This window comes from Rhinoraja longicauda, chromosome 41 (assembly GCF_053455715.1).
Source record: "Rhinoraja longicauda isolate Sanriku21f chromosome 41, sRhiLon1.1, whole genome shotgun sequence".
Classification (NCBI taxonomy): Eukaryota; Metazoa; Chordata; class Chondrichthyes; order Rajiformes; family Arhynchobatidae; genus Rhinoraja; species Rhinoraja longicauda.
In genome coordinates, this window is record NC_135993.1 from 7,667,506 (window position 1) to 7,686,875 (window position 19,370).

The 19,370-nt window shown below is 44.8% G+C and overlaps 1 protein-coding gene across 2 annotated transcripts in view; it reads right to left on the reverse strand.

The window, feature by feature from the left end:
- The window catches only part of LOC144611767 (transmembrane protein 87A-like), a 52,453-nt gene that overhangs the window by 12,183 nt on the left and 20,900 nt on the right, over positions 1 to 19,370 (reverse strand). Inside the window, exons 12-18 of one of the 2 annotated variants that reach the window (XM_078431018.1) lie at positions 17,818 to 17,911; positions 13,492 to 13,562; positions 12,425 to 12,531; positions 10,304 to 10,362; positions 8,903 to 9,006; positions 5,018 to 5,091; positions 4,365 to 4,426 (exon numbers count right to left, since the gene is read on the reverse strand). In XM_078431018.1, the coding sequence (XP_078287144.1) occupies positions 4,365 to 4,426; positions 5,018 to 5,091; positions 8,903 to 9,006; positions 10,304 to 10,362; positions 12,425 to 12,531; positions 13,492 to 13,562; positions 17,818 to 17,911 (571 nt within the window). Of the gene's footprint in view, positions 1 to 4,364; positions 4,427 to 5,017; positions 5,092 to 8,902; positions 9,007 to 10,303; positions 10,363 to 12,424; positions 12,532 to 13,491; positions 13,563 to 14,800; positions 14,875 to 17,817; positions 17,912 to 19,370 lie in introns of both variants that reach the window. The other variant, XM_078431017.1, reaches the window with a different exon arrangement.

Here is a 19,370-nt window from a genome sequence, read left to right on the forward strand (position 1 = left end):
GTGTCCAACCCCTTAATAATCTTATACGTTTCGATAAGATCCCCTCTCATCCTTCTAAATTCCAGTGTATACAAGCCCAGTCGCTCCAGTCTTTCAACATAGGACAGTCCCGCCATTCCGGGAATTAACCTAGTAAACCTACGCTGCACGCCCTCAATAGCAAGAATATCCTTCCTCAAATTTGGAGACCAAAACTGCACACAGTACTCCAGGTGCAGTCTCACTAGGGCCCTGTACAACTGCAGAAGGACCTCTTTGCCCCTATACTCAACTCCTCTTGTTATGAAGGCCAACATTCCATTGGCTTTCTTCACTGCCAAGTGCTGGAGGAACTCAGCCGGTCCGAAGAAAGGTCCCGACAGAGTCTGAAACAAGGACCCAACCAGAAACATCGCCTGTTCATTCCCTCCCCAAATGCTACCAGACTCACTGAGTTCCTCCAGCTCTTTGTGCTTGGTTTACAATTCAGACATGCTTGTGTGAGTACACGTCTGGAGGATGAACTCCAAGTGATCATTGACTTGTTCACTGAAGCAGATGAGAGAATGGGCCTTACACTGAACAACAAAAGGTCCTCTTCCAACCTGCACCATTACTTGCACAACCTCCACAACTCAACTCCCTGCTGCACAATAACTCCAACAATAAAGGTCCATAACGTGGAAAACATCTTATATTTCAGCGCCCTCTCTCAAAGGCAGATAGAGAGAAAGGCCTGGATAGAGTGGATGTGGAGAGGTTATACACAATAAACAATAGGTGCAAGAGGAGGCCATTCGGCCCTTCGAGCCAGCACCACCATTCAATGTGATCATGGCTGATCATTCTCAATCAGTACCCCGTTCCTGCCTTCTCCCCATACCCCCTGACTCCGCTATCCTTAAGAGCTCTATCTAACTCTCTCTTGAATGCATTCAGAGAATTGGCCTCCACTGCCTTCTGAGGCAGAGAATTCCACAGATTATTTCCACTAGTGGAAGAGTCTCGGACCAGAGGCCATGGCCTCAGAATAAAAGGACGTACCTTTAGAAAGATGAGCAGGAATTTCTTTAGTCAGAGGGTGGTGAATCTGTGGAATTCTTTGCAACAGAAGGCTGTGGAGGCCGTCAATGGATATTTAAGGTGGAGATTGATAGATTCTTGATTAATAGGGGTGTCAGGGGTTATGGGGAGAAGGCAGGAGAATGGGGTTGAGAGGGAAAGATAGATGAGCCATGATTGATTGGAGGAGTAGACTTGATGGGCCGAATGGCCTAAGAGCAGAAGATCACCATCACCTGTTGCGCACCTACACAGCCTTTGCAATTTGGGGAGATGACTGAAGATCAAGTGCATACTCAATCCACCCAGCATGCTTTTTTGTATATTTCAGAGTGATAGTATACACCGATGAGCCAAAACATTATGACCACTGACAGGTGAAGTGAATAACATTGATTATCTTGTTACAATGGCACCTGTCAAGGGGTGGGATATATTGTTGTTGTTCGACCGTCGGGTTCGAAGATGACCATGACTTCACTTTCAGTTGGAAGATTGGTGACCGTGGGTCCGGAAGTGACTGGTGAGGCCAATCCGGGCCCGGAAGTCGCGCCCACACATAGGACACAAGTGGATGGGTGCTGCAGTGGAAGTGGAGGTAGCCCGGGCCTTGCGCGCAGTGCATTTCCTCTGGGCCTCTGCAGTGCGTCTGTTCTCTGCTGCACAGGCTCCAGTGGTGAGCTTGCTACGCCAGGTTGGATGGTCCAGAGCAAGAGACTCCCAAGTGCTGAGGTTGATGTCCAAGTCTTTGAGGGACACTTTGAGGCAGTCCTTAAACCGTTTCTTTTGTCCTCCTACTGAGCGCTTGCCCTGACACAGTTCGCCATACAGAGGCTGTTTTGGCAGTCGACTCTCAGGCATTCTGACGGCATGGTCTGCCCATCTGGCTTGGGCTTTCCGTATGAGGGTGTGGACACTGGGGATTCCGGCCCGTTCCATGACCTCTGTGTCGGGAATTATGTCCTGGCAGCAAGGACAGCAAGATATTAGGCAGCAAGTGAACAGTCAGTTCTTGAAGTTGACGCGTTGGATGCAGGAGAAATGGGCAGGAGTAAAGACCTGAGCGACTTTGGCAAGGGCCAAATTGTTATGGCCAGACGACTGGGTCAGAGCATCTCTCAAACGGCAAGGCTTGTGGGGTGCTCCCGGTCAGCAGTGGTGAGTACCTACCGACAGTGGTCCGAGGAGGGACAAACCACAAACCGGCGACAGACAGGGTGTTGGGCGCCCAAGGCTCATCGATGCGCGAGGGCAACAAAGGCTATCCCATCTGGTCCGAACCGACAGAACGTCAACTGTGGCACAAGTCACAGAAAATTTTAATGGTAGTCACGGGATGAATCTGTCACAATACACAGTGCTGCACCCTGCTGCGTAAGGGGCTGCACACGGAGGACCAACAGCATATTAGGCAGGTGGTCATAATGTTTTGGCTGATGGGTGTATGTATAGATCACCTTCAAGCACTGAAAATGTAGCACCAGCATTTGCCTCTGCAAAGTCTTCCAAATCCACTGACAGAATAAGTGAATCCATGTCAGCAACCATTCCCATGCCAACACCCCTGACTTTGAGGCTCTGATTACACTCAGTTGGCTCCAACAGGCAGACCACATTCTTGGCATTCCTGACACCAGACTTCCGAAACCCCCCAAAAGAATCCACACTAAGAGCTGAAGCAACACATAGAGCCAATGTAATGAAAGTCAATGGTTTGCAACCAAAACTCAAAAGCTAAATACAGTACAACTCAAATAATCTGTCATGGTTGAGATTTTGGTAGTGGCAGTCCAACACAGGATTACATTTACTGCTTGATATTCCTATTAATATGTTATATAGTTATATAATATCAAAAGGAATGCTCTTGAATACTTTCATTCATTTTTAATTTCCTAACAAATTGGCAATTGCACAAGTATGATGAGCTTGTACATGTTATAACAAATGTTTTTATTCACCTTTTTTTAGATGATCTACTAGACCAAGTGGACCCGTTGGGCCCAAACCTCTCCTGCATTGGTGCAGCACCCTCTCCTCCCCCCCTCCCCTCTCTCTCCCCTCTCTCCTCCCCCCCCCTCCCCTCTCTCTCCCCTCTCTCCTCCCCCCCCCCCCTCCCCTCTCCCTTCTTCCCCACTCCCCCCTTCCCCTCCTTTTAAACTTAAAAATGTGAATAACTTTAAAAACATAACACCGATTTCAATAAAACTACTTGCATTATCACTAAAGTGACGATGGTGAGTAAGGTGGGCCTAAAATTGCCGCGCTATCGTGTACCGTTTTGGCTGAAGTTCAGTCACAAACAAGATAACAAACGAGTTTTAGTATATAGATTTCACAATGATCCAGGTAAGTTTAAAGGGAGGGTGGTATATCGGACCCTGACCAGTTTATAAAAGAGTGCAGGAAGCCGGGCCCAACAAGTTGACAGGGAATGAGCGAGAAGGAACTGCAGATGTTGGTTTGAACTGTAGACACAAAATGCTGGAGTAACTCAGCGGGACAGGCAACATCTCCGGATAGAAGGAATGGGAGATGTTTCGGGTCGAGACCCTTCTTTAGACTGAAGGGTCTCGACCTGAAATCTCACCCATTCCTTCTATCCGGAGATGCCGCCTGACCTGCTGAGTTACTCCAGCATTTTGTGCTTATCTTCAAGTTGGCAGGGAAGTGTGGGAATATGGAATGGGAGCTTAACAAACATTACCTGATGAGCCAGATGCCAAACCATAGAGGCTTCTGAATAGCGGATTATCAGAGTTGTACTGTAATTGAGGGCGTGCAGCGTAGGTTTACTAGGTTAATTCCCGGAAAGGCGGGACTGTCATATGTTGAAAGGCTGGAGCGACTAGGTTTGTATACACTGGAATTTAGAAGGTTGAGAGGGGATCTTATCGAAACGTATAAGATTATTAAGGGGTTGGACATGTTAGAGGCAGGAAACATGTTCCCAATGTTGGGGGAGTCCAGAACCAGGGGCCACAGTTTAAGAATAAGGGGCAGGCCATTTAGAACAGAGATGAGGAAAAACTTTTTTAGTCAGAGAGTTGTGAATCTGTGGAATTCTCTGCCTCAGAGGGCAGTGGAGGTCAATTCTCTGAATACATTCAAGAGAGAGCTAGATAGAGCTCTTAAGGATAGCGGAGTCAGGGGGTATGGGGAGAAAGCAGGAACGGGGTACTGATTGAGAATGATCAGCCATGATCACATTGAATGGCGGTGCTGGCTCGAAGGGCCGAATGGCCTCCTCCTGCACCTATTGTCTATAGTAATCAGTCTGTATGATAACAGGGAAAACCAAGCCTGCATCTATGAACACTCACCATTCTGTTGAATTTGACTGTGCCGTTAGACTCTGATTTTATTGTTCTTATCTTCATTCCCTCTGCAGAAAGTATATTATTATCAGTGGCCACAGAGAATTTAAGGTACATAGCTTAGAGAATAAAACTACATGCACATCGCATAAATGCATCACCTAATACTTTTTTTTTTTTAAAGCTACCTTATTTTGAATAACTGTTTATATGAAAATAATTTCACTATGTATTTGCACTTTGCACATGTGACAATAAAAGCTCTCCAGTGATAAAGCAATCATTCCAAGCACATATTCGAACAATATTGTTAGTTTTTTAATGTATCTATTAATAATTTTATTTAGTGCAGTAATTGTTTGCACCATCGTTAAGTCGAAGCATCGTTAGTCGGGGAGCATCTGTACCCTGAGCCGAGTAAACATAGAAACATAGAAAATAGGTGCAGGAGTAGGCCATTCGGCCCTTCGAGCCTGCACCGCCATTCAATATGATCATGGCTGATCATCCAACTCAGTATCCTGTACCTGCCTTCTCTCCATACCCCCTGATCCCTTTAGCCACAAGGGCCACATCTAACACCCTCTTAAATATAGCCAATGAACTGGCCTCAACTACCCTCTGTGGCAGAGAATGCCACAAGAACTATCCAAACTCACCGAAAGCTTCACTGATCAACTGTTCCTCTTCCTCTCCCTCATCAATGTCATCGACCAACGGAGAGTAAGCATATCTGAAAAATAGAGGAGAGTGACTGCTCAGTGTTGCACAGAATAACTAACTAGAAACTTCGAGGCAACACTCGTGGAAAAAACAAATATTCATATAAAAATGGATAAGCCCGAAGGCAGGGAATGGAACCATCGGCCCATACCAGCTCATTAAAGAGCTGCTCAATATTTCCCCCCATGCTGTTTCTCAAAGTTCTGTAAATTATTCCTTTTGATCTACTCAATTACCTTGTAAATGTTCTTACTACGTTTGGTTACGTGCAGTGTTTCATGGAACCATCAGGCGAATAAATTCACATCTCCTGATTATTTTGTTGAACATCTTAAAAATCTGTCCTCTCTGGTTACCAACCTTCTTGCTGGCAGAAACTGTTTCTTATTTATTCTACCAAAAGCCTAAGATTATGAACACCTACATCACATGACTTCTAAAACCTGCAGGAAGGAATTGTCAATGCTGCTTTAGGTCAAAGATAGACACAAAACGATGGAGTAACTCAGCGGGCCAGGCAGCTTCTCTGGAGAGAAGGAATGGGTGACGTTTCGGGACGAGACCTTTCTTCAGACTTCTAAAACCTTTCACTAAGACTTCACTAGTTTCACAGTAAGAATGAAATCTTTATTGCCATTGCGCCCTCTGGAAATACACTGGTTAGAATCATAGAAGTGTCACAGCCCTCTTTTATCACGAGAACTTAAAAATGATATGATATAAAAAGCACAAAAGGCCATTCAACCCACCGAGTCCATGCTGGCTTCGAGCAGAGCAATCCTGTCTGAACCATCCTCCTGGTCTTTTCCCCAGGTATGCAAATTATTCTCCCTTGTGTACATCCAATTATCTTTCAAAAGCCCAAAGATTTGACTGCGTTTCCACCATTTCAACAAGCTTGGTTTGTCCCAGAGCATAAGGAACTTCTGCATGGAAAGGTTTATCTCACATTTAGATTTAGAGATACAGCGCAGAAACAGGCCCTTCAGCCCACCGGGCCCGCGCCGCCCAGCGATCCCCGCACATCAACACTATCCTACACACCCTAGGGACAATTTTTACATTAGCCCAGCCAATTAACCTACATACCTGTACGTCTTTGGAGTGTGGGAGGAAACAGAAGATCTCGGAGAAAACCCATGCAGGTCACGGGGAGAACGTACAAACTCCGTACAGACGGCGCCCGTGGTCAGGATCGAACCTGAGTCTCCGGCGCTGCATTCACTGTAAGGCAGCAACTCTACCGCTGCACCACCGTGCCGCGACCGAAAAGCAGCCACAACAACAGAATGACCCTTTTGCTTTAAAAAAAATAAGGGTTTATAAAGCCACGACTACTGTTTACCTCACATTCTTCTGTATCTTTTTACCCAAACGTTCTGTGCCCAATTGGTCCTTGAACTATCAAGGGAAGCTGTTCCTATTAGTAGATAGTTCAAGGACCAAGGGACACAGAACATTTGGGCAAAAAGACACAGAAGAATGTGAGGTAAACAGTAGTCATGGCTTTATAAACCCCCCCTTTTTTAAAAAAAAGCAAAAGGGACATTCTGTTGTTGTGGCTGCTTTTATTCCTAACCGGGACTATGAAAAATATAAAGTAGCTGGCCATTCATCACTTTGACATCCATGTTGCTTGTTGTGTACAACGTAGTTCCCCCATATTTGCCAAATGTTTTTTCATATTTTGAGACTTAGTCATGAAATGATGGAGTAACTACAGGTTTTATAAGTCACTAGACCAAGTGGACCCATTGGGCCCAAACCTCTCCTGCATTGGTGCAGCACCCTGTCCTCCCCCCCCACTCTCTCCTCAACCCCCCGCTCCCCTCCCCTTCCCTTCTCCCCACTCCCCCCTTCCCTCCCTTCCTTTTAAACTTAAAAATGGGAATAACTTAAAAAATATAACACCGATTTCAATAAAACTACTGCGGCACGGTAGCGCAGCGGTAGAGTTGCTGCTTTACAGCGAATGCAGCGCCGGAGACTCAGGTTCGATCCTGACTACGGGTGCTGCACTGTAAGGAGTTTGTACGTTCTCCCCGTGACCTGCGTGGGTTTTCGCCGAGATCTTCGGTTTCCTCCCACACTCCAAAGACGTACAGGTATGTAGGTTAATTGGCTGGGTAAATGTAAAAATTGTCCCTAGTGGGTGTAGGATAGTGTTAGTGTGCGGGGATCGCTGGGCGGCACGGACTTGGTGGGCCGAAAAGGCCTGTTTCCGGCTGTATATATATGATATGATATGATATGATGATTATCACTAAAGTGACGATGGTCCACCATAGCGGCACGGTGGCGCAGCGGTAGAGTTGCTGCCTCACAGCGAATGCAGCGCCGGAGACTCAGGTTCGATCATGACTACGGGCGACGTCTGTACGGAGTTTGTACGTTCTCCCCGTGACCTGCGTGGGTTTGCTCCGAGATCTTTGGTTTCCTCCCACACTCCAAAGACGTACAGGTTTGTAGGTTAACTGGCTGGGCAAATCTAAAAATTGTCCCTGGTGGGTGTAGGATAGTGTTGATGTGCGGGGATCGCTGGGCGGCGCGGACCCGGTGGGCCGAAGGGCCTGTTTCTGCGCTGTATCTCTAAATCTAAATCTATAATCTGAATAAGGTGGGCCTGAAATTGTCGCGCTATCTTGTACCGTTTTGGCTGAAGTTCAGTCACAAACAAGATAACAAACGAGAGTTTTAGTATATAGATTTAATGTAGGTGTCCATAATCGCAGGCTTTTGATAGAATAAATAAGAAGAAACAGTTTCCGCCAGAAAAGGCAAAATTTTTGTACGGCACATTAAATCGTATGGGATGTGTATTTTCCCCTTATGGTACGAAACCTTTGTCCAAGGAGAATAATCTGCATTCCCCCGGGAGCTAAAATTCCTCATCTGTGGAACCATTCTTATAAATCTTTTCTGCGTCTTCTTTTTAGGACAACCACATTTCCTCACCATATTTCCTCAGTGTACCAGAAATAGATGCAACGTTAGGCATCAACAGTGAAAGCAGTGACATTTTCACTGAGTTCCTTAGAGTACCAGTTCAAGTAACGATGAATTATTCCAACATGTGCACTTGAGCTGTGACTCCAATTGACTCATTGTCCCCTTATTGGTGGGGTTGCCGACTTCCTCACTCCCAAATAAGGGACAAAGGGCGACGTCACCGCCCCGCGCCCCACGTGACCTCACCCAGTCACGTGCTCCCGCTCCACCAATGGCGGTTGGAGGGACACTCCGCCAACGTAGAGGAGGGATGGAGAGAGAGAGAAAGCAAGGGTTACTTGATGTTAGAGAAGTCAATATTCATACCGCTGCCCAAGCTATCTTTAGTGGGCTGCACAGTGGCGCAGCGGTAGAGTTGCTGCCTCACAGTGAATGCAGCGCCGGAGACTCAGGTTCGATCCTGACTACGGGCGCCGTCTGTACGGAGTTTGTACGTTCTCCCCGTGGGTTTTCTCCGAGATCTTCGGTTTCCTCCCACACACCAAAGACGTACAGGTATGTAGGTTAATTGACTGGGTAAATGTTAAAAAAAAATGTCCCTAGTGTGTGAAGGATAGTGTTAATGTGTGGGGATCGCTGGGTGGCGCGGACTCGGTGGGCTGAAGGGCCTGTTTCCGCGTTGTATCTCAATCTAAATTTCGAGCGCGTTACATGGAACTTGGGTGGACTGGTGAACCAATGGAAACAAACCTGGGGAAATAAGTTTGAAGGCACACAAAGCTTTTATACAGCACATTAAATTGAACGGGAATGTGCATTTTGCCCCTTACAGTAATGTCAGTACTATAGATGAACAATAACACAAAACGTACCTCTGGTTATTTGCAGACGGTCTCCACAAGAACATTATGACAAGCAGCAAAAGTGAGAAAAGAAACCGCCAAAATGCGTCCTCTATCCACAGCTCCCGCCAGTCCTGGTGCATTAAGATACAAAAAAAAGAATGTATTTACATAGAACATTGCAAGTCTCAAAACATGAAAAAACATTTGGCAAATACGGGGAGCTGCATTTTTTAGATTTAGATTTAGAGATACAGCGCGGAAACAGGCCCATCGGCTCACCGTGTCCGCGCCGCCCAGCGATCCCTGCACACTAACACTATCCTACACACACTAGGGACAATTGTTTTTACATTTTACCCAGCCAATTAACCTACATACCTGTACGTCTTTGGAGTGTGGGAGGAAACCGAAGAGCTCAGAGAAAACCCATGCAGGTCACGGGGTGAACGTACAAACTCCGTACAGACGGCGCCCGTAGTCAGGATCGAACCCGAGTCTCCGGCGCTGTATTCGCTGTAAGGCAGCAACTCTACCGCTGCGCCACCGTGCCGCCCCATTGTACACAACAAGAATGTCACAGTGATGAATGACCAGCTACTTTATATTTTTCATAGTCCCGGTTAGGAAGAAAAGCAGCCACAACAACAGAATGTCACTCTTCCAGCAGCACTGTTTCAGTTTGGTTTACAGATACAGCATGGAAATAGGCCCTTCGGTCCACACCATTGATTATCTGCTCACATCAGTTCTATGTTATCCCATTTTCTCATCCTCTGCTGACACATCAGGGACAATTTTGTAGAGGGCCAATTAACCTGAAAACCCGCACGTCTGTGTGATGCGTGGGGAAACCAGAGTAACCGGGGACAACCCACTTGGTCAAAGAACTCCACACGGTGTAAACTCCACACAAATGACAGGAAAATAAATGCAAATGCCGGTACAAATCGAAGGTATCACAAAATGCTGGAGTAACTCAGCAGGTCAGGCAGCATCTCAGGAGAGAAGGAATGGGTGACATTTCTGGTCGAGACCCTTCTTCAGTCTGAATGGCTGTACTGTTCTACCTTCTACAATACATCTACCACAGGGGACTGGCAGATGAGTACATTTTTTTCAAACTTGAAGGACTGAGCAGAATTAAGGCCACTTGATTGGAATGGGTGGAGAGTAGGGCAAGCGTGCAAGATAAACGGAAGTATCACACAACCAGTCAAGATTAAACGAATCGCCCTGAAACAGATTCTTTTCTGAAGCTGGGTGGGACTGCCTGCATTCCTGACGCTGTTTGGACGTGTCACGAGAGCAAACTTAACTTAGGGGAGAAAAATAAGCTTTCAAATGGTTTGGCTAGCCTTCGTCCAGACAGATGATCAGAAGTGCCAGGGAAAGGGAGGCTGAGCTGCAACCATTGCAGGGTTTACTCACCGACTGGCAGGTTGCAAGTCTGAACGTCATGGTCACCCAGATGACAAAGATCACTGAAACTGTGGAAGGAACACAAACACTTGGTCAAGAAACTCTTCAATCTGCAATAAGGGGGTCAGGGGGTATGGAGAGAAGGCAGGTACGGGATACTGAGTTGGATGATCAGCCATGATCATATTGAATGGCGGTGCGTACAGGCTCGAAGGGCCGAATGGCCTACTCCTGCACCTATTTTCTATGTTTCTATAAAGCAGGACCAAAAGAAGTGACTTTGAAACAAAGTTCGATTGACGTAAAATAACCGTACTTCCCTGGAGACATTAAAGAATTTTAAAAACAAATTGTATATGTTCAGTCTCTTCAACTACCCTATTACGATCTTCACCTTTCACATTTCTACCTTGGTCACACACCATCCTTATTCAAGTGGAAATGAAGGCTACCTATAACCAGCCTGTTATCTCATTGACTAGGGGGAACATAAAACATGAGACTTCATATTTAACTCCCATCTCTTCTTCCAACAGAAATTTACCAAGATGGATGCCCCAAAAGAATGGATTGACTGGGCTTGTATTCACTGGGATTTAGAAGGATGAGAGTGGATCTTATAGAAACATATACAAATTAAGGGATTGGAGAAGGTAAAGGCAGGAAACATGTTCCCGATGTTGGGGGAGTCCAGAACCAGGGGCCACAGTTGAAGAATAAGGGGTAGAACTGAGATGAAGAAAAATATTTTCACCCAAAGAGTTGTGAATTTGTGGAATTCTCTGCCTCAGAAGGCAGTGGAGGCCAATTCACTGGATATATTCAAAAGAGTCAGATAGAGCTCAAGGGATATGGGGAGAAGGCAGGAACGGGGTATTGATTGTGGATGGTCAGCCATGATCACATTGAATGGCGGTGCTGGCTCGAAGGGCCGAATGGCGCACTCCTGCACCTATTTTCTACGCTTCTAAAAAGGTTAGAAGTGCATTTTTAATCTCAGACCTACGCAGGGATAATTGGTTGGATCAGCATCCAGATTTTGATGTGCCACTGCTGATCCAAATACTTAGCACGAAGTGACCCGGTGATAGATCTGTGACTAATCTAAATATAATCCAGAATGGATCTTTGAATCTGGACAGTTATTGCATGAAGATGCAACACAGCTATGTTTAATGCTGAGAACATAACTGCTCCTCTATTCCCAGCTGGGATGGATCACAAAATAGAATTGATGGATAAAGCTCCCTCCTCTGCACAAGAGAAAGAACAAATACATTTCACGGCATCTTTCCCCATTCATCAGATCGAAGGAGTGCACTTCTCCTTGTGACTGCATGGGGTTTCTCCGGTTTTCACCCACCTGCCAAAGGCATGTAGATCTGGGGGTTAGTTGGCTTCTGTAAATTGCCCAGAGTGTGTCGATCACAATAGTGGGATAACATAGAACTCGTGAGCATGGGTGAGCGATAGTTGGCGTGGAGTTGTGGGCCGAAGGGCCCATTTCCACGTCATATCTCTAAACCCATGTTCATCAATGTGTGGCTAATTTCAAGCAACCCTTTTGCAGTCTTTGGAACTACAACATTCTTGTCTGGCATCAGTTCTGTGGTCGTAGTTGATTTCAGACCATCTTGAAAATGCTGGTTGTAATCTTAATTCTAAAGCATAATTCGTTTTTGGAAAGGGGTAATAAAGTAATTATTTCAGTTGGTAGCAAACTGATGGCTCAGTTGACACCTGGCATGGAACAAGAAAGAAGACAGGCTCATCAGCCCGGGGTTTGGGGGAAGTAAAATGAGGCATGGCTTATACTCCTGAGTTAAATCTAGCAGTTCCCATTGTGGACACTGAGCATTGAACATCAAACCACAATTAAAACATTTAAATCCAAGTGATTTTATGAAATAAAAGGATTAAAATCGAAAGTGTACAGGAATGCCCAAAGAAAACCTATGCGGTTACAGGGTGAACATACCAACTCCACACAGACAACACCCAAGGTCAGGGTCCAACCCAGGTCTCTGGCGTTGTGAGGCTGCAACTCGACCATTGTGCCACTGTGCCATTCTGCTTTCTTCCCACCAAACAACTCCCAATTAAATTAAAGCACAACATTACAGGACTCACCAAAAACAGCAAATATTAACGTGTTGGTAAAGTGCCGGTACAGCGATAGTTTCACCAGAGTTCTTCGGAGTTTCAGCTGCTTCATGGTCTGGGAGAGACTTACGAAGATGTACATGGAGTCAAGGAAACCATTTGTTTCAAAAAGCAATTGAGATTTGTTTGGCTAGAAAATCCCTCATCCACATTACAGGTGCAGATTAATCACCACAATATAAGCAACTCTTAACTGAAGTTTTGGTAACAATCCATAACTGAACATAGCACGTATAGCAGGGGAAAAAAAAGTTAATTGGGGTACAGAGAGAATTGGAAAATTCAGAATGGAAAATTGAATCAGTTAAGCGTTTATAAGCGCACACCTCCAGATTCAGGTACAGTTTCTTCCCAGCTGTTGTCAGGCAACCGAACCATCCTACCTACAGCTAGAGAGCAGTCCTGCAGTAGACAAGTCTACTTCATTGAAGACCCTCGGACTATATTTGATCAGACTTCACTGGACTTTATCTTGCACTAAACGTTATTCACGTTATTCCCTTTATCATGTATCTGTACACTGTGGATGGTTTGATTGTAATCCTGTATTGTGTTTCCGTTGACTGGTTAGCACGCAACAAAAGCTTTTCAATGTACCCCAGTACACGTGACAATACACTAAACTCAAACTGTTTCCTGCTTAAACAAGGAAAGACTTGCTTGCAAATCAGTTTTATGTGTCGAGGTGCTTGATGAGACCAACATAGTCCCCCTAAAACTCCGCAACGGGTAATGTTTGACTGGATGTGCAAGTGGGTAGTTTGGGAGATAGTACAATCCCTCCCCATTTTACATCTTGCTTCTCTTCCAATGAAGGGTCTCCAGATTGCTCTCTCCCTCTCCATTTTGGTGGGTGCGGGGCAGACATTCGTGTCAATCAGTTGGTGACGGTGTTACATCTTTTCCAAGGAGGTGTTGAAAGCATTGTTGATATTTCTCCTCTACCCTCCTGGTATGTCACAGCGCTTAATACAAAAAAAAAAGCGATCTTTCCATGCACACTGAAATGCAAACAAGCCAAGCGGCAGTAGGATATCCACCAGGAGAGTGAAGAGTCAAGTATAGCAAGTGGAATGGCAGCCAGGAGGACTACATCATCCTGATTCTAAGAAACAGAAAGGCAGAGAATACACAAGAGTAGAGCGGGGGAATAGCATCACATACAATACACAAGCATACAGCGAGCGGGAGCTTCATCTCTATCGATTAGCTATCAAGATATAAGAAAATAACTGCAGATGCTGGTACAAATCAAAGGTATTTATTCACAAAATGCTGGAGTAACTCAGCAGGCCAGGCAGCATCTCAGGAGAGAAGGAATGGGTGACGTTTCGGGTCGAGACCCTTAAAGGGTCTCGACCCGAAACATCACCCATTCCTTCTCTCCTGAGATGCTGCCTGGCCTGCTGAGTTACCCATTCCTTCTCTCCTGAGATGCTGCCTGACCTGCTGAGTTACTCCAGCATTTTGTGAATAGCTATCAAGATATAATTATTGTATCCAAGCAGTCAGTGTTTTCACTTGATGAATGATCATCCATCTGAAAATTACCATCTGTTATCAGGCGTTCTATTGGTTATCCGTCTAGCTTATCAGTCCTTCTATAAGTCAGGTATTGTCTGACCCATCTCTACTCCTTTACCGACATTAAACTTTGTCAATGGAACTAATGTGCTGTTACAATGCTAAGAGCTATTTTCTACATTATTTTACCTTCCCTTTTGCTCTACCTATTGCAGTAGAGTTTAACTTAATTGTATTGATTGATGAATAGTATGATCTGATGATTGGATAGGATGCAAAACAAAGCTTTTTACTGTACCTTGGTACATGTGACAATTATAAACGTAAACGTCAATGTTAACTCCGTTTTGCTCTCTCTGCAGATGCTGCCTGACCGGCTGAGTGTCTCCAGCATTTGTTTTTTTTTACATTTCAGATTAACATCATTTGCAGACTTTCCCCTATTCCTTGTCCAATACCCAGTATTTAGATTAAACTTTCATCCATAGACAGAAGGGAAAAACTGACACGTCATGATTCGAATTCTAGTTAATACTTGGCACGTTTTTCTTTTCTGTTTCACACAAATTTACGTGACAACTTCAAACGGAATCATTAATTGTAGCTCATTTTTAAAAGGCAGAATTGAGGAGGAGAATCTAACTTTCCCCCATTTAAATGCTGGAGTAACTATTTAGTTTCTTGGGCTTAAGTTTGACAAAGCATCGCGAACCATACAAGCTACATCATGAGTAGAACAAGCATTAACACAAAGCTTCTGAAAGTTGTGTAGAAAATAACTCATGGGGGGTGGGGGGTGGGAAGTGAAAAAAAAAGGATATCCACCAAACAATACAGGAGTCTATTAGTGCAAGAGAAATCTCACAGATGGTCATGGCTGCCGTGGAACGCTCCTGGAGAGGGACATCAGAGTTAGTTTGCAACGAGTAGAGTAACCCAAGGGATGCTTTATACACCCTAAAAAGTTTTTACCTGCTGCCCAAAAGGAATGGCATTACGCCATCGTAAGTCATGTCGACTGAAGATGGCCACAAAAAAGCTGGAGTAACTCGGCGGGACAGGCAGCATCTCTGGAGAGAAGGAATGGGTGATGTTTCGGGTCGAGGCCCTTCTTCAGGCTGGTCGACTGTCATGGCCCTCAATCATGAGTTGGTCTTGGGATCTTTTCTGTTGCCTTGGCTCCAGGTTTTAGGTTAGTTTAGAGATACAGCGCGTAAACAGGCCCTTCGGCCCACCGAGTCTGCTCCGACCAGCGATCCCCGCACACTTATACTATCCTACACATACTAGGGACAATTTACAATTATACCAAGCCAAAAGTACCTGCAAATCTGTACCTCTTTGGAGTGTGGGGGGAAACCAGAGATCCCAGAGAAACCCCACAAGACAAACCTCTGGATTCTTTCTCCATGGAGTGAAAGCAGAACAACAGAGATGGGGAACCTGTCTGTTGCACTGGGATTGGCAAGTCGGTATAAATGACCCAGCATTCCTCTGGGCAGATCAAATGAGAATGTATATCCACTTTCACTGCAGGCAGCTTATAATCACACTACAACCTGGGGGCACATTGCTCAGCCACCACAAAATAGTCGATTTTCGGCGATCATCTCTTATATTTTTGCTTCCCTGAATTTGCAATTTTGCATTAAAAAGTGTTCAACTGAACCGACTAACAACTTAGTTAAATTAGAGAGACATTATAGAGTCATGCGTTCATTTATGGATTGATGGAGAGAGTTGCCAGCATTTATTATGCATCCTTTATTGTCGAGGAGGCGGCAATGAATGACTTTCCTGAACCACAGCAATGAAGATGTACCAAGGGGTGTTACAAGACTTTGATCCCGAGATGATGGGAGGGGTAAATCATGTACAAGTCAGGACTGCGTGAGATTTTGGAGTAACTTTAGTGGCGTTTCCGTGCATCTGGATCTCGTTCATCTTAATGCCATGTGCTTGCGAGTTATCGAAGAAGACTTGGCATGCTTCTGCAATGAGGCCATGCAGGACACTCAAGCCTGTGAAGGGGTCCCATATATCCTGTCAACCCTCCAGTACTTCACTGAAAGCCCCACAAAATTAACCGGCGAATTATTATTATTATACCAATAAATGTCGAACGGGACAAAGCATCAAAACCAATCTCAAATCTGTTCTTGTTCCACATTTCAGTCATGAATCAGAAATTCCCCTGCGCGAGTCACATATTCGCTCATGAGGTTGCAGTACAGAACCAGGGCTGTAAAAGTAACACATTGACCCAACACAGCTGTCATCCAATTTCACTTCACTAGCCTAGATACTACAACGTCTCAGGAAAGCCACCAGCATCTACAAGGACTCCACACACCCATGCCACCGTCTGTTTGAACCACTTCCATCTGGCAGACGTTACAAGGCCTTCTACGCCCGCACCGCCAGACTAAGAAACAGCTTTATTCCTAGAGCTATAGCTGCTCTGAATCGGATCTGCTGAAAGCCCCCATGATCCGTCTCTGCCCCCATGGTTATCTGGCACAATTGACCCTGCATGAACCTATTTGCACTTTACCTTGTTTCTTTTTCTTCTCTCCCTTCTTTTTGTTGTTTTTTGTTTTTGCTGTGTTTTATTTATTTTATAGCATCGCTATGGAAGTGGCATTCTTAATCTCATTGTACTTGAACAATGACAATAGAGATATATTGATTGATTTTGATTGATATCTCAGTACACTGTACAGTACTGCATTTTACTCAATGTATCAAGGAAATGTTTTATTTCTTTTTTGAAAATACCATAATCATAGGGTTGTGCCTCCACGCCTCACTTTGTACAGGTTAACTTTGTGCAGGTGAAAGGGTTACTCAACACGCTCATGAAAGCCAGCGGCGGGGCCAGTTCAATAGCAGCACAGTCACAGAACTGGTAAATCAACTTGAGAGCTGGAGGATGAATGAGATCACAAGGCCGACTGGACTCGATGAGCATCAAAGCAAAAAAAAAACCCCAAGTTGACAATTAAGGAGAAAACAAAGATTCAACTGAGCTCCTTTGACTTTGCTCAACACTGATCTAGAATCAAAGCTGGCATGTTTCTTTAAAATGTCGCATTCAATTTCAAAATTTGGTATTTCATTGCACACGTTTGTGTGAAAAGATCTTGGTTTTGTTAAGACAAAAATACAAACTGTTGGAGTAGCTCAGCAGGTCAGGCAGCATTCGCCGTTGTGTTTGGCTGCCTGCCACTGTATGTTTCTTTTTTTTTTCCTAGTCAGATGTGCAGCACTTTGGTCAACGTGGGTTGTTTTTAAATGTGCTATACAAATAAATTGACTTGACTTGACTTGACTAGAGAATATGGATAGATAGCGTTTTGGGTTGGGACACTTCTTCACTGACAGTAGGGGTTGGGGGGGGAGATGAGAGAAATCTAGAAGAGGGGGGATGGCCAGGATAAAGCATGGCAGTATTATGTGAACAGAGGTGAGGGGAGAGGAGGGCCGATGCCTGACCCGCTGAGTTACTCCAGCACTTTGTGTCCTTTTTTGTAAACTACCATCTGCAGTTCCTTGTTTCTAATTCTTGGTTATGTTAAATGAAGAAATAGACAGTCTCTGCAGAATCTCACACCCTACAGATTATTTACTGCTGTATTTCCAGCTTGGACAGTGCGTATACGCTACGTCAATTTAAATTTACGATAGTTAGAGTCGGATTACAAAATAGATTACTTTCGTTAAACAAACTGCTGGTTAAACAACAATAACCCTAACCAACAAACACTACCATACATCCTGTAATTACCATCCTCTTCATGAATCGTAGAAATTTCAAGTTATCTCTAGTTTCTTACCACAGATACTCTCAGGACTCCCTCTACTGATGAAAACAGCAAGTACAGCAGACCGATGCCAACTACTTGGTATGAAGTGGTTCCCAGCCGAGGCCTGTTTAAATGACAAATAATATTTAATTACACAGAATGTCTAACATCCACTTCCACAAATTACCTTGTGCTGATGAGAAGCCTAACACAGGACACCATTCCGTCAGAGGGGAGCATAGTGTCGCTAGGACGTGCAGATGCTGGTTTAAGGCACAAAAAGCTGCAATAGAAACATAGAAAATAGGTGCAGGAGTAGGCCATTCGGCCCTTCGAGCCTGCACCGCCATTCAATATGATCATGGCTGATCATCCAACTCAGTATCCCGTACCTGCCTTCTCTCCATACCCCCTGATCCCTTTAGCCACAAGGGCCACATCTAACTCCCTCTTAAATATAGCCAATGAACTGGCCTCAACTACCTTCTGTGGCAGAGAATTCCACAGATTCACCACTCTGTGTGAAAAAAAAAATAATCATCTCGGTCCTAAAAGACTTCCCCCTTATCCTTAAACTGTGACCGTTGTTCAGGACTTCCCCAACATCGGGAACAATCTTCCTGCATCTAGCCTGTCCAACCCCTTAAGAATTTTGTACGTTTCTATAAGATCCCCCCTCAATCTTCTAAATTCCAGCGAGTACAAGCCGAGTCTATCCAGTCTTTCTTCATATGAAAGTCCTGCCATCCCAGGAATCAATCTGGTGAACCTTCTCTGTACTCCCTCTATGGCAAGAATGTCTTTCCTCAGATTAGGAGACCAAAACTGCACCAATAACTCAGTAGGTCAGGCAGCATCGCTGGAGAAAAGGAAGAGGTGACGTTTGGGGTCTTCGGAAGAAGGGTCTCAACCTGAAACATCAGCTATTCCTTCAGAAGAAGGGTCTCGACCCGAAATGTCACCTACTCCTTTTCTCCATAGATGTTGTCTGACCTACTGAGTTACTCCAGCATTTTGTGTCCACCGTCTGTTTAAACCAGCATCTGTAGTTCCTTCTGACATAGGACACAGGAGTGACCTCTTTTCTCTTTATCCATTTTACCTGCGTGCACATCAGCATGCTGTTGGAAGGAAAATGAACTCGTGTTTGACAATCTCTCAGGTAGCTTTAGAGCCCAAGAACATTTGAAATACAGTCAAAGTTGTAAGGTAAAAAAATATGCTAGTAAACTTGTCCACAATGACCAGTAATGAGGAAAAGGATAATGTCCAGGAAATGTGTTTCTCACCGATGTGGATTGATAAGAAACATTGACCAGTAGATATTCTACTTTAACCCGACTAGTCAGACGGACATTTGGTTTAATGTCCCACTTAAAGTTTAGAAGAATGAGGGGGAACCTCATTGAAACATACAGAATAGTGAAAGGCCTGGAAAGAGTGGATGCGGAGAGGATGTTTCCACGAGTGGGAGAGTCTAGGATTAGAGGTCACAAACCTCGGAACTAAAGGACGTTCCTTTAGGAAGGAGATGAAGAGAAATTTCTTCAGTCAGAGGGCGGTGAATCTGTGGAATTCTTTGC